Below are 14,860 nucleotides of genomic sequence, written 5' to 3'. Positions count from 1 at the left end.
TGAATCCCGACTGTCATAATACCATTAATTCGTGTTCGGGTTTTTGTGTGGCGATATCGTGTTCAAAATGATCTGGTCTCAAGAACGAACAATAGAGCCCGCAATAGAGCAACAAGATACATGAAAACGGTGTATGTATGAGAAACTAGCAGTATTCCCCTAAATACAAATCTTCATCCTGACTATAATTATATCACAAGACGATGGTGAATAAATAAAACAAAACATTAATAAATCCAACAGATGCAATCTCGAGCTCATGTTGCAAATTTGCTTCTTTTTTTGTTTCAAAATCAATGAAATTAATGGTTCTCAAATCTCAATATCATGACAACAAATGAAAAATCATATAGAACAGAACAATCAGAAAATGTTCAATTTTCGACAGTAGACCCATAATCCCATTATCAGCGGCGTCAAACGAAAAAAGTCAATGAAATCTACATGAATTTTAATGGAGAAATCAAGAGGAATTTCAGGGGGGGGGGTAACTTAGGCCCAAATATCTTGGCTTTCAATTTCGCGAACTTCATGTTCCATAGAAGAAAGAAAGAAAGAAAATGGAACCTTTCTCTTTTCTATTCTTTTTTGTTGTTGAATATCCCGGCACAGGCAAGAACCAAATTTGATGAAAATAAAATTTGCCGATCAGCGGAAGTGGTCCAACAATTTTATGGTGGTGTTCACGCAATAAGCGTCAATATTAAAGATCATAGTAAAAAAACAAAACTTTTCCCGTCGAAAAGGGAAAATCTGAGTAAAATCAGCGCCCCTTTATCAAGCCACGAAAATCAATATTTATACATGTTTGGCGTAATTTCTAAATTTAGATTCTTGAAGACAAAACGTTTCTACCCCTTTCTCTCTCGTACGCAACTATGGGGGGGGGGGGGTGCCTCGATCAGCCTCCCCTGCTTTCAAAACCGTTCAGCGACCCGTTTGCAATGGTGGACCCTGGAATGGTGACCGACAAAGAGGGAATGGTAGATTGATCTGATGATCAAGAAATGTGGGTTTATGAAAGCGACCATGCATGGTACGAGAATGCACAGAACACCCATTGAAATAAGAAAAAAAAAAGAACGATGCTTCGTATTTGCATAGGAAAATATGTATTTCGATATCTCGACCCAAGCCTATAAAGAGAGAAAGCAAACATGATTCACATCGCGACTGATGAGCTGAAAGACATGAGCAAGCTCAAGGCAGTCTGCTTGAGAGAAAGCATTCTATCCGCAACAGGAATTGTGAAAAAGGATCTAGCCTTTTGGATCGGGCTTTCAAAAATGAAATCGTTCAGGAGTAGGGCGTGTCAGTATTTGATGTGTTTCTACAATGTGGTATTTTTAGTAAGTAATGCTGGACAGCGAGCCTAAACTGGTGGTGCTCCCTTGGTGCTACATGGCTTTGTACGTGTTGTAGGCATTGTTACAACCAAGAATGTCGTATAGCGACGCATAATACTGTCGCAGGAAATGACATTATGCGATTATCATCCAACGCATAATATCACAGGCGGCAAGTAGGGAATTCCCCCAAAATCTATAGAATCATATTTTGCGTGTTTGTTCCCTATTCCCCTGTTTTTAGGGTACTGAATACGAATCTGATTGTTGTCTTTGACCGTCGCCATAGAAACGGATTGATACATGTTTTCCCCTGTAAATGGTAGATAAACATGATTATAGATTACCCAATATTAATTTTCATCTTAAATCAAATATAAATGAAATTAAAAAATATTTAAGGTCATCAAAATAGTTCCAATTGGCCCGTTGCCATGGTAACAGCTTATTTCCCTCAGAAAAGTACAAACTTTGATTAAAAATGTGGAATCTATTTTTTTCTTTCATTTCCCCTAATATTTCAGGGTGCTAAACGGTAATGATTGTTGCTAAAAATTAATGTATACATTTTTAACACACATGACAAATAAGCATCATGTTTATTATTTCTTATTCATTGATTTCTAGTTCAATGTGAAAATGTCAACAGTCGTAGACATTGGAAATATTTGTGATGATAGACATTTATTTGAAATGCAAATAAAAATTCATTGATAAAAAATAAATGATTTTTTTAGCTATTGAAGTAACGAGATAATGAACATGAATTAGGTTGTTTTGTCAAATAAGACATCTTTCTTGACTTATTAATTATTCAGTAGAGTGGAAACTCTACATGAAATTAGTTGGATATTGTTCTTTTATTTTGTTTGTTTTTCCACAGCTCTTGGGCATCAGTATTTTGATAGTAGGTATTCTCACCTTGAATGTCTACCGTGGATATATTGACTTCACTTATGATTCTGGTACCGCTATACCTGTGATTTTAATCACGGTTGGGATTATATCGAGTCTTGTCTCAATTTTAGGGTTCTGTGGAAATTGCAGGGAAAGTCGACGCATGCTCAAACCGGTGAGATTCTATCGATTTATGAATTTAATCATGTATATGGACCACGATATTTTGTAAGAAATAACATCTGTATAAAAATGCACATTGAAATGTAATAACGAAAGATTGCTGTGCATCTCTACCAGGAAGGGGGCAGGGGGTGACACCCCTATGATTCTCAAGCGTAAAAAAAGAATAAAGGGGCAAGATAAAAAATAGGGAAGAAATGAGACAAAACATAGGCATCGGCCGTGCAACTATTGTAATGACCATAACCCCTACTTTTTAAATGACGAAATATCTAGGTAGTCTACCATATTCCACTGCGCTGCCATATAATTTTGAATATAAAATATTTCAATATTCAAATATGATATTTTGTCAATGTTTCATGTAAAACATACTTAAAAATGGTTATGAGCATCCCTCACCCATTTTCTATCAAGCATCAAGGAATAAGAAAATGATTGGATTTATATAGGCCTAGGTTTGAAAGAAGAAATATGTTTCATCAATTCTTTTTATACAGATGTCTTTATAGTTTTGACCATAATCAAATGACCTGAAATTCAGATCACATGATAACTGATAACCCATGTCCGTTATGTCCAATTTTGTAGACAGGAAAAGCGGACTTATGACTTCAGAGTTTTTGATGTTGATACCACCAATCTCCTTCGAGTGGTGATAATATAGCTGGATGTCGATAATATTTTTCTAATTTTAATAATAATTCATTTACATAATCAAATGATATTGGAATCGATATGTTTGTTTTTTTGTTACTCTATCGTGTCTTCATGAAAATCATAATTTTGCTTGATATCCTAGTTTGTCTCCATTCTGGTTATTCTTCTAATTCTGGAGTTAGCTGCTGGTATCTCTGGGTATCTCCTTCGTGATAAAATTGATCAAGTGATCGAAGATAACATGGATGAGATACAGATCAAATACAATACAACTGAATCGGCCCAAGAAATCTTCGATAGCTTGCAACAGGAGGTATATTAAATTTCTCAATTCGAATTCAAATCCAACAGAGAAAATATATATGGTTACACAACGAGAAACATAAAGAATACATTCTAAATCTCAAGGATTTGAAATGAATTCAGATCGGCTGTGCATACTTTTCAGTAAAAAAATTCGTTTACTTTTTATCTTAGGGAATAACTTTAAAATCACAGAAGACTTAAATTTAAATCTTTTAGCTTTATATATTTAAATCTACAAGGTTTAATGCTAAATCTAATATTCAGCTGGTTGCTAGGCATATTCACCGCCGCCAGATCTGGATTTATTGTGAATCCTTGGTATATGCAAGTGACCCGGCTTCTGTAGAAAAATAAATTGGTAGATATCTTTTTCATCGAAATATATTGACCCAAATTCTTTTGTTAATTTCAAAATAATTTCTATGAATATTACGATTTGAAACTTCTGAAACTCATGTCTTTGCAAAAGTAACCTATAACATCTTACTGAGATATTGAAGCGGTCGTTACAAAAGACGGAAGTGTCCATTGAGAGAACTCCGTTTTTAGCTCAATCTTATAAAAATTCAGCTCGCGCTTGCTTCATTCGTTTAGTTACATACCTATATGTGCATGATTACAAAAAGCGCTTAGAATTCTCAATTTTTCAGGTCGAAATATCAAACGTTTTCAGCTCACGCTTCGCGCTCGCATTATTTGATGTTTAGATACGTATCGTCTTCATGATTGTAAACACTCCTTAACAGGTCCTTTTTTCTGGTCAGTGAATTAAAAATTAAAGCTCTTGTGTGTATGTTTAGTTAGAACAGGATCATTTTCTTGATCACAAATATAGCTCAAAATGTTAAACTTTCAGGATAAAGTACTTGGAATTAAAAGAACAATTGAACTCGCGACGACAAGCAATCAGCTTTCTCTTTACCAAGGCATCGCTCGTTGTTGCTTCCCAAATCTGTTTAGATCCTTCTTTTGAAGGATAATCAGCACCTCAAACTTCCAGTACCTTAAAAAGAAGTTTTAATACTTAGAATTAGAGGATGAGGGATAAGTGGCGCAAGAAACGTATGCGACGCCTGAAGCGTAAGAGGAGAAAGATGCGTGCCAGGTCCAAGTAGACTGCCACCAGGAAAGGCCACTCTTCCGGGCATCGCACTTTTGCTGTTGAATAGGGACTTATTAAGATAATTCTCATTCTTCACAACCTTACTTCCTCACCATCCCAGAGCCTATACTTTTGTGCATCAATACTCCTATCACCGCGAGGTCTTGTCTCACCCATGAAGACATCCTTGGCTGCATCCTGTGTGAAATCAATTGGTTCTCATGAAAGCTGTTGATGACTGGGCCTTTGTTGCTATGGATGGAAACATTGATAGACTTCATCATGCTATACAGACGCTCTCCCATTATTTTTGTTAAAACATTCCATCTTAATATCAAGATAAATCAATCTTCATCAAATTAATTCATTGTGCTAGATTGCTGTGCCCTTTGTGGTTGTTTTTATTGCATACTTTTACATCTTTCACTCAAAAACTGTTGTGGTGTATCAGCCTGTAATAAATCTTTTCCATTATGTTTACCAAAAAAAAATGAGCTCGCGCTAAAATAAGGGCTAATGAGATAAAAAAAAAATTGTAGAGATTGTTCTTTGGGCCTGATGTTGCCATCATAGAATGCTGAAAAGGTTGTACTTATTTTGTTTAGAAGAATATAAAGCTAAGAAGAAACTATTACATAAAACTTCTGTTGATATATCATTGTTCAATCGTTTGTTCAATGTCTCATTGTGTTTTTCCATTAAAGCTAAAGTGTTGCGGAGTTCATAACTACACTGATTGGATGGGCTGGGTTAAGGATCAACCAGAACTTGTACCTTATTCATGCTGTAAATTAAAAACTCCTGGCTGTAACATCATTGGCTCAGCTACTTTCGACATACATACAAACGTAAGAATTCAATCTGATTAACTAAATAAGCAATTGATTTGTTTATTTGTGGTCTTATTTTAACAGGGTAGCCCTTTCAGTTACAAGAACTGCTCGACCAAGGGTCCTTGTTATTAGAAACATTTTAATTAAGTCCTATACGTTGTAAATTTAATAAAATCTTCTTTATATTGTCATTATTATTATTAATATTATTATTAGTAGTAGTAGTATTAGTATTACCACTACTACTACGTTTATCATTATAGTACTGTACTACTGTATCATTAACAATTTATCATCACTATCATCAATGATATCACCATCATGGGAATTTTTTGTATCATATAAACAAAATAATAAACTTTTCCGATTGATTTGACCGCTGTTTTGTTCCTTTTCAGCCCTGCGACTCCGCAGTCCAAGATTTACTGAGAGATCAAATTCAAATTATTGCAGGACTCGCGATTGGCGTTGCTTTTGTTAACGTAAGTAATCGCTGGCTGACAAATTTGGATCATGGTCATGCTTTCAAAAGTGGTTCTACCCGGATCAAATTCAATATGAAGATTTATCCACATGTATTTCGTCCTGTTTACGTAATATCTATTTGGTTTATTTGTTTATTGGCCCAGTACCTGATATTGTATCCCAGCTTCAACTTATTAAACAATTTTCAATATTTGGATGTTGTAATTATTATTACAGATGGCCGGAATGTGAAGGCAAATATTAATTTATGAAGTTTTTTTTTCTCGATGTTTGACTATTTTCAATCATAACCCACAAAATGTGTGCCGAAGAGTATTTTACACATTGATGTGATTTGAAATAAGACCACTGGTGTACACATTCGCCGCATATTCATTTCGTTTCGTTAAATCAATCTTAATTTTTTGATTATCTTTATTGAATTTCCGTTTGTTTATGGTGATGTCGGGGGTATATAAATTTATTTGTCGCCAAAATAGACCAAAGAGCTTAATGATCATGGTGATACGGAAAGCTAATAAAAGACTTCGTCTAATTTGATAATGATAATAAAAAAGGTGTCATTATATTAATATTGTTTTGTTTTGTTTCAGATCTGTGGTGTCATCTTAGGAATTTGTGCGGTAGGGAATACGAAGCTTAACATCCCCGACTACGCAGTTTAATGCAACATCCATTTTGTTCAATAATCTCAAGACAACCGTCGTATAAAATATATGCCTGTCGACGCCTTATGAACTTTTAAGTACATGGCGTATGTGGAACTATTATCATGTCGCCTCCCTAGGTTGAAGATAAATTCGGCGCCCCTATGCAAACTTTATGTTCTACCTGGGGGCGCCGAATTTTAGTTTGATATAGGGGGCGCCGAATTGATGTTCGACCTAGGGTCGCCGAATCGATGTTCGACATAGGGGGGGGGGGGCACCGAATTATGTTCGACATTGGGGGGGGGGGGGGGCGCCGAATTTATGTTTTACTTAGGGGCGCCGAATTGATGTTCGACACAGGAGCACCTATTTGATGTTTGTCCTGAGGCGCCAAATTCATATATTTAAATATATGATAATAATATTTCATATTACATATTTCTTATGTATTCTTCTCCCCCATTACGTTTCTATTTCCTTCTTCCTCTTTTTCTCCTTTCCTCCGTTTTTGTTTGTTTGTTTTGTTACTTGGCAAGCCGATGTAGTTACGCCACTGCTGCCAGGCAAACAAAGGTGCCTTAAATGCATGTTGAATAATCGTATTTCATAATCACGTGAAAAGGGCAATTGAAGACCACCTTTAATTCATGTTTTCATGAACTCAAATTTTTTTCTGGTGCCCCTCCCCCATGCCGTGACCCACGGTAGGCCACTACCTGACGGGAGAGGGCGCCATTTTCCAAAGGCTCACAAGCTCACAGGGGCGCCAAAATAAGGTCGCCCCCCCCCCCCCCCGGGTTGCAAAATCCTGGGGCCGTATTCTGAAAAGATGGGCGGTAACTTTGAGAGATATGACAGGGAAAAGACAATTTCAGAATACCGATTTGTGACAATCATAGCGGTGTCACATCTTGGAGAGAAATGACAATATTTATGACAAAAGTTATGACAGTGTTCCAGAATACCACCCCTGGGATACGCGCCTGCTTCTAGAGGTCTTTCCTTATTCATGTTATTCAGTAAAATTTGAAAAAAATTGACTACGTGCCGAAATGTGTGAAAATGCTTGTTGTTGTTTTCCAAGATAAAATCCATTGTGAGACTGAAAGGGGAAGTTTTCCATTCTGTCGTATGAGTAATTATTTAGCTAATTCATTTTTATTGTATTGCAATACATGTTCATTATTTTATATTCCTTCAATTTTAAATAATTGTAAATTTAAACGTCATTAGTGTTTATTCATGTCTTTCATTTGTTATGATGTACTGCCAGTGGAGGACGAATTCGTAATGACATATTTTTGTTTTCTTTTTAGGAACGAATGTGAAATGATTTGTCTATTGACATTCTAATGGTGCAGTAATAATTACATGTAGTTGGTCATTTTTTAATGATATTTTTAGTATTTATTCTATGATTCATGCCAAAAGTTCTTCACTTTCAAGGGGGAGGGGGGCACACTTGTGTTTTAACGGCATTTTTACATTAAAAATTTTAATTGTGCCTCTCAAAGGGGGGGGGGGCACAGCCGGCCCGTGAGAGGCACAGTTAAAATGTGTAATGTAAAAATGCCGCCAGTGCCCGGCAGGATTAATTCCTTGAATGCACTGAGCAGTGAGAGGCAGCTCGAGCAAAAGCCGGGGTAATGATAATAATAACGATGCGCCTCGGAATAGATTATTTCTAGATAGATGGCGCAATATAAATGTCTATTAATATTATTATTATTAATTATATGAATGTATGCAGAAGAGAACATTAAATCAAATCAAAATGAAATAAAATCGAACCATTTTCAAGTTTCTGAGAAAATTATATTTCATTGCTGTATTTACGATACGACGCGTCGCAGCAGTAGGAAACCTGCTCGCATATGACGTCACAAATCAAATAATTGAAATTCAAATAACATTCTTTTCTTTGATGGAATTTTCTCAAACCTTCGGCAATATTTTTTTCTGGTATTTTTACACGGTCAACTTTTTGTCAGGGTAAACTTCCCCTTTAAATGAATTAACTTCAAAATATATCATCGACCTTGTGGATAATGTGGAATATCAAATATTTTCATCTGGAGCTCGCATTATTGACTTTCATTAAAAAATGTATTTAGAATGCCCTTTTCTAGGTCTAAATCTAAACACGCTCACGCATGTTTATTCAGATACGCAGCTTGTTTTTTATTCAAAACGTGCTTTAATATTATTATAAAGTTTCAGATCAGAATATCAAAAATTTTCGAGCTCACATTATTAATGTAATTAATGTAAGAAGATATACCCATAGGCGGATCCAGGGGGGCCCGAGCGGGCCCGGCCACCCCCCCCCCCCCGAGCGGAGCAAAAAAGAGGGAAAAGGGAAAGAAATAAAAAAGGGAAAAGGAGGGAAAAGAGACGAGAAAAAAGAAGAGGAGGAAGACGAGTGAATAAATTAAGATGAGGGGAAGTCTTTCATGTCACTATATAAAATTTTTGCTCGCGCTCGCATTGCCTGTTAGGTGATTTTCATATTTCGTTCAATATGGAGTTTAAATATCAAGTTTGGAAGTCATTATACAAAACCTATTTCACCTCGGAAATCGAACTTTCATTATTTCGTGTGATTTACAAATTGATTTTTTTAAAGTGCTCTGTAAAAATGTCAGTTTTATGGTCTGAACGACATGTTCTGCTCGCGCTGCGCGCGAGTTATTATTGTTTTATGTAGTGACATATGCTTCTTTTTCAGGACTATTTAAAGTGATTTCCCGCTTTAAGGTCTAATTATAAAACATTTCCGAGCTTTAGAATGCCCCTTCTTCAGGTCTGAATTTTTCCTAAATTTCGCGCTCGCATTATTTGATCAGTGAGATACATCATATCCGTTTAATTAGGTCAGTATCGGCCTACCTAGCAATTGAGCGCGCTTCGCGTCATCGCGTGCCCACTTAATTAGTTACTCAAAATTTTGATGGTGTCTGCCAATGCCGTCGACCCACGGTCATTGGCGGCGGAAGCATAACAATTTAGGGGGGGGGGACGGAAAAAATTATTTTCACCCGTATTTTCCCAGTTGGCTGCTAAAAGCTGTTTTTTTATATAATATTTTTGTTTAAAGGAGAATGAAACTCTTGGAGCAAGTTAGCTTTTGTGAAAGCAGAAAAATCAAAGAATAAGGTCAACAAAAGTTTGAGTCAAATAGGACTAGCAATAGAAGAGTTATGAGCATTTGAATGTCGAGATCACTAATGCTATGGGGATCCTCCCATTGGCAATGCGACCAAGATCTATGATGTCACAGATGAACAACTCTCCCCTTTTGGACACTGAAAATATACCCCAAAACATCTCTTTTTGCTCATTCTAATCATATGACAAACGATTCATCCATGATATAATGTTGTGAAACCTCTGTACTTGTCCTCTCATAAAGAGAACACCTCACCTTGTGATAGACTCTATAAAAGTGAGAATATATGTGAAATAAGTACTTAAGTAATGAGGGAGTTGTACGTGTGTGACATCACATATCTTGGTCGCATTGCCAATGGGAGGATCTACATGGCATTAGTGATCTCAATATTCAAATGCTCATAACTTTCTTATTATTCATTCAATCTTCCTCAAACTTTCAACAATATGTTTCTTTGATTTTTCTCTTTGATATGGATTCAGCTGGTTTCAAGGGTTTCATTCTCCTTTAAGGTGTAAGGTCTGTAGTTTTAAGTACATCTTAAATTTTCTTACAAACATGATGAGATATCTAACAAGACTGGCGCATTTACATGATTTTGCACCCCGTTGGCCATTATGTACTTTTCGATAAAAATATGCACCCCCTCATGAACATGAATGATGAACAGGATAGTAAAATAAACCTTTTATGCGAGCGCGAAACGCGAGCTGAAAATTTTTGATAACCTGACCTAAAATTTTGACATTCTAAGCACTTTGGGTCATCAAGCAGGATGGGTATCTAACTAACATTTATGCGAACGCATAGCGCAAGCTGGATTTTTTTTTTATATTCCAACACAAAACTGGACATTCTATTAAAGCACTATTGTGACCATGAACAGGATGGGTATATCTATCTAAACAATTGATGTGAAAATATTTAATATTCCGACCTACAATGTAGACATTCTAAGCACTTTGATAATCATGAACAGAATGGGTATCTAAACTAAACATTTTATGCGAGCGCGTAGCGCGAGCTGAACATTTTGTTTTTCATATTCTAAAGCACTTTTTGTTACCGTGAACGGGATTTGTATCTATCTAAACAACTGATGCAAGCGCGAAGCCCGAGCTAAAAAAGATTGATTCTCTGACCTATGTCTTTTTACATTCTAAGCACTTTTGGTTATCATGAGTAGGATTGAGCATCTAACTAAACAGTTTATGCGAACGCGTAGCGCGAGCTCAAAATTGTTGTTATTCCAACCCCAAACTGGACATTCTAAGCACTTTTATGACCATGAACAGGATGGATATCTATCTAAGCAATTGATGCGAGCGCGAAGCGCGAACTGAATTTTTTTTGTAATCTGACCTAAAATTTTGAGATTCTGAGCACTTTTGGTAATCATGAACAGAATGGCTATCTAACTAAATATTTTATGCGAGAGCGAAGCGCGAGCTGAACATTTTTTATATTCCGACCCAAACCTTAAAATTCTAATACACTTATTATGACCATGAACAGGATATGTATCTATCTAAACAATTGATGCGAGCGCGAAGCGCGAGCTAAAAAAAAATCTGACCCAAATTAACCTCAGATTCTAAGCACTTTTTGAACGATGAACATGACGGTCATGTACAATCGATGCGAGGAGAGAGATGAAAGTAATACTTCGGTCACATTTGCTCTACGGTGGCCGTACGGCGAGTCGAAAACAACCGTTTTAACATTTTTTGTACCAGCTATACATAGGTGGTTTGCATAAAAATGAATAAAACGGCAGTTTTCGACTCGCCGTAGAGCAAATGTGACCGAGGTATAAGTGATTTACTGACTTGAAACGATAACCCTTGAATTACTGATTTCTGTAATACATGAACAGAATACGACCGTATCATTAATTTGCCTGTCAAATAATGCCAGCGCGTAGCGCAAGCAGATTTTTTTTTATATTCAGTACTTTTTGTATTGCATGAACAGAATTTAATGGAAACTCGAATCGCGAGCAAAACAATTTGTGCATATTGACTTTAAAATTGGATAGGGCCTATTCAAAGCTCCATGGTATCCTAGTGAGCAGATTATCTCAAGCCCACCCGAACAAATAGTTGATTTTAATAAAAAGAGAAAAATTCAACAAGTATAACATTGTAAATTCCATCAATTCGGATGTAAAATAAGAAAGTTATGACATTTTAAAGTTTCGTTTAATTTCACAAAACTGATCGGTATGCAAACAAATGAGAAGACTGATGTCGTCATCCACTCACTATTTCTTTTGTATTTTATCATATGAAATATTTTAATTTTCTCCTCATTGTCAAGTGAAACAACGATTAATTTTTCCTTGAAAATATGGAAATAGCATTGTTTTATACTATATGGTGCAGTCAAGTTGGTCCTTATTGCCAAATCTGTTTAAAAAATTTGTATAATTCAAACAATAAAAAAACAAAAGAGATATTTGCATGTCACTTAGTTGTGCATGCACTTTATGGGAAATATAAGCGAAACTTTAAAATGGCATAACTTTCCTATTTTACATCCGATTTTGATGGAATTTTCAGCATCTAATTATTCAAATCAACATTTTCTGGGATGGACTTGACCCTTAACAGCGAACGCGAGCGCGAAGTGTGAGCGAAATTTTCATTTTTATGTAATAACCCGATATTTTTTCATTTTCCAATTATCCCCTCCCCTTATTTTATTCACGTTTCTTTTTCTTCGCATCTTGCTCTCTTCTCCTTTATTTATTTTATCTATTTTTTTACATATGGGCTTTTTCATGGTAACTGACGTTACACGGCACAATTTATACACTTTTCATTGTGTATAAATTATGATTAGAAAAAACAACAAATGATGGGAGTTTACTCCCATCATTTGTTGTTTTAGAGATAATCATACACACAGTGAAAAGTGTATACATTGTGCCGTGTAACGTCAGTTACCGTGAAAATGCCGATATATTCTTTTTCGTGTAGCGCGAAGCCCGCGGTCGGGTGGGGTCTAGGAAGCAAAGCCCCTGGCAGCTTCAGAATTGTGATATCTCCAGGGGGCATTTTGTATACGTTTTAATATTTCTTTGTTTCAGCAGTTCAGTTTACTCACGGTTATCTTTTTCCTCTTCCTTTCTTCTTTTCTATTTCTTTCTTTCTTCTTTCTTTCTTTTCTTCCCCCTTTTTTCTTCCTTCCTTCATTTCCCCCCTTTTTAGGGGGGGGGGCGTCCCCTCCTGAACTTAAGGGGAACATGTCCCCCTGCCCCCCCCCCCCCCCGCTTCCGCCGCCTATGCCCACGGTACGCGATGGTTTAGAGCCAATATTTTTTTTTTCACGCTTTTCAGTAATAGCTCGATCCACTGATTACAGCTAGCAGGTCAGAGCGATCTCACAATGATCAGCGAACTCAATAGAGCCGATCATATCATGCGGACTCAATGCCAGCCAGGGTTGAGTCCGGAATGAAACTATGAGCCTTTTCACTCATGAATCTTGAATCATCATTGTAATGTAATCGTGACTGTGATTTGTGTTTGTGATCTTTATAATCATGTACTAGTTTGGTTTCACACGTGCTAAATATTCGTCATTAGCCTTATTTTTCACTGGAATCATCATTGAAATTACGATTTTTTTTACCGCGTGAAAGGGCGGTTAGTTACTAAAGCTAGATCTTCTACATTCCAATCTGGGGCGGATCCAGGATTTCCCGAGGAAAATTTGACAAGCAAAAAAACATTAGGTTTTTACCCCCAAATTCAGGGGCGGAAATCTCTCCCAAAAGGTAGGGGGGACACAGGGGCGGATCCAGCCTTCGCCAATAGGGGGGGGGGGGGGGGGGGCTGAAACAAATTTCCGCCCCCCCCTATTTTCCCCGATCGGCAGCTCGAAGATGTTTTTTGTTTGTTTCTTTGACGGGGTAGTCCTCATTAGTCATTTCTTAGCTTTATTCTTAATTGATATATAATATCATAATCCTTATTTATATGATGCGAGCGCAAAGCGCGAGCTAATTTTTTTTGGAAATTTTATGTATTTTCCCCTAAAATTTGAACTGTTTCTGGGCATTGTTTGTTATCCTAAAAAAGATGTGTATCAAACTTAATAATTACCACGAACGCAAAGCGCGAGCATAATTGAACTGATGGAAAAGATACCTGTTAAAGTAGCATTTAACAATCAAATAATGCGAGCGCGAAGCGCGAGCTGAATTTTTTTGAAATTTTCACCTAAAGAATGGAAATTCTAAGCACTTTTTGTAACTCAAGCAGAATAGGTATATAAGTAAACAATTAATGCGAGCGCGGAGCGCGAGCGGAAAATTTCGAGATTTAGTCCCATAATATTTACTGAACGAGACCCTCTATTCATCTTTTGTAAATCCTGAAAAGGATGAGTATTAATAATGCGAGCGCAAAGCGCGAGCAGAAAATTTTTATGTACGTTTTGAACTGGTACCTGTTGAAAATGTACCTGTTAAGTACTGCTTGCACTTAGCCATGAAGGCGTTACATATTTCAACAATAAAAAAATGCAAGCGCGAGCTGAATTTTTTTTAACTTTCTAAAGAAAGAATGGAAATTTTTAATCACTGTTTTATAATCGTGAACAGGATAGCTATATAATTAAACGATTTATGATGCGAGCGCGAAGCGCGAGCAGAACAAAATTCGAGAGTTAGACCTAAAAACGGGCCACTCTGTTCATGTTTTGTAAATCATGAAAAGGATGAGTGATATGGGGTCTTCCTACATTAAAAATGCGAGCACAAAGCGTGAGCAGAAAAATTTTGATATTGTAATCTGAAACTGGATAATGATTTAAATTAGAGAACAAGTTGAGTATCTGGATAAACATGCGCGAACGTGTTTCATATTTATACCTATAATCTAGGCATTCTAAATACATTTTTAATCATGAAAATCATGAAACTTTGATATTCCGATTTGAAAAAAGAGTCAATTTCAGCTTTATATTTCAAGCACTTTGTAGAAAAATTGTAAGGTGGATATGGATCGCACTTAAAAATATTATTACTTTGAGTTTTGACATAGGATCGGGACATCCCTCCGACATGTCATCATATAAAAATGATGACTATCTTCCTATTCCTCCTGCTAAGCGCGAGATGAAACAAAAGGGACAATTTAATTATTAAATTAATATCATAGTTATTAATGCCTATATAATGAGGGCGCGAAATCTGATGATATCATGGCATAAAAATT

The 14,860-nt window shown here is 36.3% G+C and overlaps 1 protein-coding gene across 1 annotated transcript; it reads left to right on the top strand.

Moving 5' to 3' along the window:
- Positions 1-1,092: 1,092 nt before the first annotated feature.
- On the top strand, positions 1,093-6,590 carry LOC129257379 (CD63 antigen-like). The gene is made up of 6 exons (XM_054895725.2): positions 1,093-1,349; positions 2,230-2,418; positions 3,229-3,399; positions 5,199-5,342; positions 5,726-5,809; positions 6,407-6,590. Exons 1-6 carry the CDS (start codon positions 1,158-1,160, stop codon positions 6,476-6,478), a joined length of 852 nt encoding a protein of 283 aa, XP_054751700.2. The 5' UTR covers positions 1,093-1,157; the 3' UTR covers positions 6,479-6,590.
- The last annotated feature ends 8,270 nt before the right edge of the window (positions 6,591-14,860 follow it).

The sequence above is a fragment of the Lytechinus pictus genome, chromosome 1 (assembly GCF_037042905.1).
Source record: "Lytechinus pictus isolate F3 Inbred chromosome 1, Lp3.0, whole genome shotgun sequence".
In the NCBI taxonomy this organism is placed as follows: domain Eukaryota; kingdom Metazoa; phylum Echinodermata; class Echinoidea; order Temnopleuroida; family Toxopneustidae; genus Lytechinus; species Lytechinus pictus.
Note: the sequence above shows the minus strand (reverse complement) of the source record. Positions and strands in the feature narration are given on the sequence as shown.